This window comes from Chiloscyllium plagiosum, unplaced genomic scaffold, assembly GCF_004010195.1.
Source record: "Chiloscyllium plagiosum isolate BGI_BamShark_2017 unplaced genomic scaffold, ASM401019v2 scaf_87688, whole genome shotgun sequence".
Taxonomy (NCBI): domain Eukaryota; kingdom Metazoa; phylum Chordata; class Chondrichthyes; order Orectolobiformes; family Hemiscylliidae; genus Chiloscyllium; species Chiloscyllium plagiosum.
Genome location: NW_025201388.1, coordinates 1,091 through 6,910, shown reverse-complemented (window position 1 = coordinate 6,910; position 5,820 = coordinate 1,091). Strand labels below are relative to the sequence as shown.

Here is a 5,820-nt window from a genome sequence, read left to right as displayed (position 1 = left end):
ACAAAACCCGGGCTAGGCTGTTGTAAGAAGCAGATCGCAATTTTTATTCCACGAGATTGAAGAGTTTTGTTTTAAATCAGGGAACGCTGTTTAGCACCAGGTTTTTAATTCGAGTTCGGGTGAGTAAACAAACTGGAGTCTGGAATTTGCTCACGGAATTCCAGGAGCCTGGTTTAGTTTCCCTGACCCTAATTTCATGGGTTTTTTTCTCTCTCTGTGAGATGTTTGGAGATGCATTGTCCTGCAGCATGTCTGTATTGAATCAAAACCAGCAGGGCCCTTCAGGGGTACAGCCCAAGGTCAGCCCTCTCCCAAGGAATTGATCCAGAATGATCATTTTCACTTAAACCCTTCAGCAGAAGCGACAGGAAAGGACAGTTCTTCAACAGACTCATCATTCCTGATCAGCGCTTCCAGCGTTTTTCCTGAGGTCCATATTATCGTGTAGCTGAGTGGAGGCAGTGAGATGGAGTAAATGGGATAATTTGTAATGAAGCTGCTCAGACATGTTACCCCACAAGTGGGCAGGAGTCGGGATTTGGTAGAGTGGCCTCACCGGCCTATCACCCTCACCTTAACCTCCCTCCACCTATCGCATTCCCAAAGCCCCTCCCCCAAGTCCCTCCTCCCTACCTTTTATCTTAGCCTGCTTGGCACACTTTCCTCATTCCTGAAGAAGGGCTTATGCCCGAAACGTCGATTCTCCTGCTCCTCGGATGCTGCCTGACCTGCTGCGCTTTTCCAGCAACACATTTTTCAACTCTGATCTGCAGTCCTCACTTTCTCCTATTTGGTAGAGTGGGGCAGTGACAGGGTGGGGGACCAGGTGAAGGTGCACACTTTGGCTAATGGACCTCTCTCTTTTACACACATCTATGTTTCAGAAAGTCAGTCATGTGGCTTGTCTTGAGCAACAGGTTTTGGATGAAAGATGGAATGCGATGTTGAGTGAGCTGGTACCACACTGGGGAATTGTATCATGGGGACTGCGCTCACTCTCTGTGATGGTGAAGTCTGAATATTGCTAAAGGGACTGCCACAGATCCGGAGCGAAGCCTCGGCTGCTCCAGGTGCTGTTGCCAAAATGACCCATCTGCAATCCGGCCTCAGTGCTGAGATCATCGAGAAATCTCGCTTGGAACTGAATGAGAGCCGTGAAGCCTTGCAGCAGGATATCCAGCATGTCAGAGACCTGATCATAACGCGGCCGGACATCGGCTTCCTGCGGACGGACGATGCCTTCATCCTGCGCTTTCTCAGAGCGAGGAAGTTTAACCATTTCGAGGCCTTCAAACTGCTCGCTCAGTATTTCCAGTATCGGCAGCAAAACCTGGACATGTTCAAAAACTTCAAGCCTGACGACCCTGGCATCAAGCGGGCTCTGATAGACGGCTTTCCAGGAGTGTTGTCACAGCCAGATCACTGTGGTAGGAAAATTCTAGCGCTGTTTGCTGCCAACTGGGACCAGAGCAGGTAAATGTGAAAATATTGCTAGTTCTCTCATTTGATCTTTGATCGCATACAATGGGTTAAACCTGCTAAATAAACCATCTTGTTACTAGGGCTTTATCGCCCAGACACTGTCAAGCAGGGGAGTGAGAATGACAGCTACTATTGTGTGAGTGTGCTGCTGTTTACAGAGTCCAACCTCAGTGTTGCTTTCAACCTTATTTTGAAAGATCTCTAACTTTATTAGCACCTTAACATTTACATCACAGGTGAAGCTGATGTAACTGCTTTTTGCTCATCCATTCAGAGAGCCACAGAATCACACTGTACAGAAGCGGCTCTTCGGCCCATTGAGGCTGTGCCATCAGTTTAAACTACTGTAGTGACTGGGAAAAGGGCCAAATGGATCTCATTAGGTATGGGATCCCTGATTGGCCTGTTAACCTGGGGCCAATCAGGGAGTCCTGGCTGACAGATATAAACAGGAGTGTGGTAGTGTGGGGGTTAAATTAAAAAAGGATAAACAAAAAAAATAAATAAATAAACAGGAATGACAGGGACTCTCCTGTAAGGAACTAGATAATGAAGTCAGCACTACTAAGGGGAAGAGTAGGCAGGAAGTGACAGATGAACACAGAGGGACTGGTGGTCAGAGGTGCATTTGTTTTAATGGAAGAAGTATAATAGGTAATGCAGATGAACTTAGGGCTTGGATCCGTACCTGCGAGTATGATGTTATTGCTATTACTGAGACTTGAGTGGGCCATGTTGAGGGAAGGGCATGATTGGCAACTAAGGATATGGGTGCTTCAGGCGGGATAGAGAGGGAAGTAAAAGGGTTGGAGGAGTTGCATTACTGGTCAGAGAGGAAATCACAGCTGTGCTGAAGGTGGGCACTAGGGAGGACTCGAGCAGTGAGGCAATAAGGGCAGAGCTCAGGAATAGGAAAGATTCAGTAACAATGTTGGTGCTGTACTACAGGCCTCCCAACAGCGAGCGTGAGATAGAGGTACAAATACATAGAGAGATCACAGAAAGATGTAGGAGCAACAGGGTGGTGATAGGAGATTTTAGTTTTCCCAACATTGACTGGGATTAATTTTGTGTTCGAGGTCTGGATGAAGCAGAATTTGTAAGGAGCATCCAAGAGGGGTTTCTCGAGCAGTATGTAAATAATCCAACTCAGGAAGGGACCATACTGGACTTGGTGTTGGGGAATGAGCCCGGCCAGGTGGCTGAAGTTTAATATGGAATTACTTTGGGAATAGTGATCACAATTCCATAAGTTTTAGAATACTCATGGACAAAGATGAGAGTGGACCTAAAGGAAGGGTGCCAAACTGGGGGAAGGCCAACTGTACCAAACTTCAGCAGGAGCTGGGGAATGTAGATTGGGAGCAGCTGTTTGAAGGGAAATCCACATTCGATATGTGGGAGGCTTTTAAAGTGAGATTGATGACAGTTAAGGAGAGATATGTTCCTGGGAAAATGAGGGATAAAAGTGGCAAGATTAGGGAACCATGGATGACAGGTGAAATTGTGAGACTAGCCAAGAGGAGAAGGATGCGTACATAAGGTCTAGGCAACTGAAGACAGAAGAAGATTTGAAGGAATATCAGGAATGTAGGACCAATCTGAAATGAGGAATTAAAAGGGCTAAAAAGGGTCATGAGCAGGGCTAAGGAAAATCCCAAGGTTTTTTATTCATATATAAGGAGCAAGAGGGTAACTAGAGAAAGGGCTGGCCCACTCAAGGATAAACGAGGAAAGATATGCATGGAGTCAGAGAAAATGGGTGAGATTCTTAATGAGTACTTTGCATCGGTATTCACCGAGGAGAGGGACATGACGGATGTTGAGGTTAGGGAGAGAGCTTGGATTACTCTAGGTCAAGTTGGCATAAGGAGGGAGGAAGTGTTGTGTATTCTAAAAGGCATTAAGGTGGACAAGTCGCCAGGATCAGATGGGATCTATCCCAGGTTACTGAGGGAAGCGAAAAAGGAAATAGCAAGGGCCTTAACAGATATCATTGCAGCATCCTTGAACACGAGTGAGGTCCTGGAGGACTGGAGAATTGCTAATGTTGTCCCCTTGTTTAAGAAGGGTAGCAGGGATAATCCAGGTAATTATAGACTGGTCAGCCTGACGTCAGTGGTAGGGAAGCTGCTGGAGAAGATACTGAGAGATAGGATTTATTTACATGTGGAAGAAAATGGATTTATTGGTGATAGGCAACATGGTTTTGTGCAGGGAAGGTCATGTCTTACAAACTTAATAGAATTCTTTGAAGAGGTGACAAAGTTAATTGATGAGGGATGTAGATGTCATGTAGATGGACTTTAGTAAAGAGTTTAATAAGGTTCCCCATGGTAGGCTGATGAAGAAGGTGAAGTCGCATGGGGTCCAGGGTGTTCTAGCTAGATGGATAGAGAACTGGTTGGGTAACAGGAGACAGTAGTAGTGGAAGGGAGCTTCTAAAAATGAGGACTTGTGACTAGTGGTGTCCCACAGGGATCCATGCTGACACCACATTGTTGTTTGTGATATACATAAATGATTTGGAGGAAGGTATAAGGTGCCTCATTAGCAAGTTTGCAGATGATACCAAGATTGTTGGAGTAGCAGATAGTGAAAGGGACTGTCAGGGAATACAGCAGAATATAAATAGGTGGAGAGTTGGGCAGAGAAATGGCAGATGGAGTTCAATCCGGACAAATGTGAGATGATGCATTTTGGAAGATGCAATTCCAGAGTGAACTATACAGTAAGTGGAAAAGTCCTGGGAAAAATTGATTTACAGAGCGATCTGAGTGTTCGGGTCCATTGCTCCCTGAAGGTGGCAACGCAGGTCGATAGAGTGGTCAAGAAGGCATACGGCATGCTTTCCTTCATCGGTTGGGGTATTGAGTACAAGGGTTGGCAAGTCATGTTACAGTTGTATAAAACTTTGGTTTGGCCACATTTAGAATACTGTGTACAGTTCTGGTCACCACATTACCAAAAGGACGTGGATGCTTTGGAGAGGGTGCAGAGGAGGTTCACCAGGATGTTGCCTGATATGGAGGGTGCTTGCTACGAGGAGAGGTTGAGTAGATTAGGATTATTTTCATTGCAAAAAGAAGGAGGTTGAGGGGGGACCTAATTGAGGCTTACAAAATCATGAGAGGTGTGGATAAAATGGATAGCAAAAAAACATTTTTCCAGAGTGGAGGATTCAATTACTAGGGGTCATGAGTTCAAGGTGAGAGGGGAGAGGTTTAGAGGAGGTATGCATGGAAAGGTCTTTATGCAGAGGGTGGTGGGTGCCTGGAACGCGCTGCCAGCGGTGGTAGAGGCAGGCACAATAAGATGTTTCTAGACAGATACATGGATGGGCAGGGAGCAGAGGGAAACAGACCCTTAGAAAATAGGCAACAGATTTAGATAGAGGATCTGGATCAGCACAGGTTTGGAGGGCTGAAGGGCCTGTTCCTGTGCTGTAATATTCTTTGCTCTTTGTTCCTTACTCTCGGGCCTGGTTGTGAGCTGAGTGGTCAGAGTCCACATACTATTCACAGGTAAATAAAGGGTGACTTGGTGATGGGATATCAGCCTCTGTGCAGCTGTTTCAACTATCATCTACACCAGTCCCACTTTCTCGCATTAGGCTCATAGCTTTGAATGTTATGACACTTCAAGTGCTCATGGAAACACTTTCTAAAGGTTGTCCATTGTCCATCATCCATCCAGAACCTAGAAATGTCCCATTGCAGCATCAGATCGTTTATGGGATTCTCCTGTACCTGAATTCTAATTTGTGGAGTTGATTGTCTTGCAGCAAAAAATATCATGATTTTACCATTTATTTTACCATTTATTAGCTTGACTCTGTGTCCCTTTAGTCTAATATTATAGTTCAGTTTAAATTACTTTTCAGTATTTACTTTGCCTATGCTATTTGCATTCCCATACAGATCAATACCATAATCTCTTAATCACTACTTTTGGAATTTAATTCTGGTCTCTTCCTATTGGAAGGATGTTCTGAAACTTGGAAGGGTTCAGAAAAGATTTACAAGGATGTTGCCAGGGTTGGAGGATTTGAGCTACAGGGAGAGGCTGAACAGGCTGGGGCTGTTTTCCCTGGAGCGAGGCAGGGTGAGGGGTGACCATATAAAGGCTAACAAAATTATGAGGGGCATGGATAGGATAAATAGACAAGGTCTTTTCCCTGGGGTATGGTGTCCAGAACGAAAGGACATTGGTTTAAGGTGAGAGGGGAAAGATTTAAATGGTGCATAAGGGGGAACTTCTTCCTGCAGAGGGTGGTACGTGTATGGAATGAGCTGCCAGAGGATGTGGTGGAGACTGGTACAGTTACAACACCTAAAA

General features: G+C 45.4%; 1 protein-coding gene across 1 annotated transcript; it reads left to right on the top strand.

The window, feature by feature from the left end:
• Positions 1–864: 864 nt before the first annotated feature.
• Positions 865–1,473, top strand: LOC122546131 (clavesin-1-like; the record flags this gene model as incomplete). Its single annotated transcript, XM_043684950.1, has 1 exon — positions 865–1,473. A coding segment is annotated over exon 1 (389 nt), but the record flags the coding sequence as incomplete, so codon positions are not given.
• Between the last annotated feature and the right edge of the window lie 4,347 nt (positions 1,474–5,820).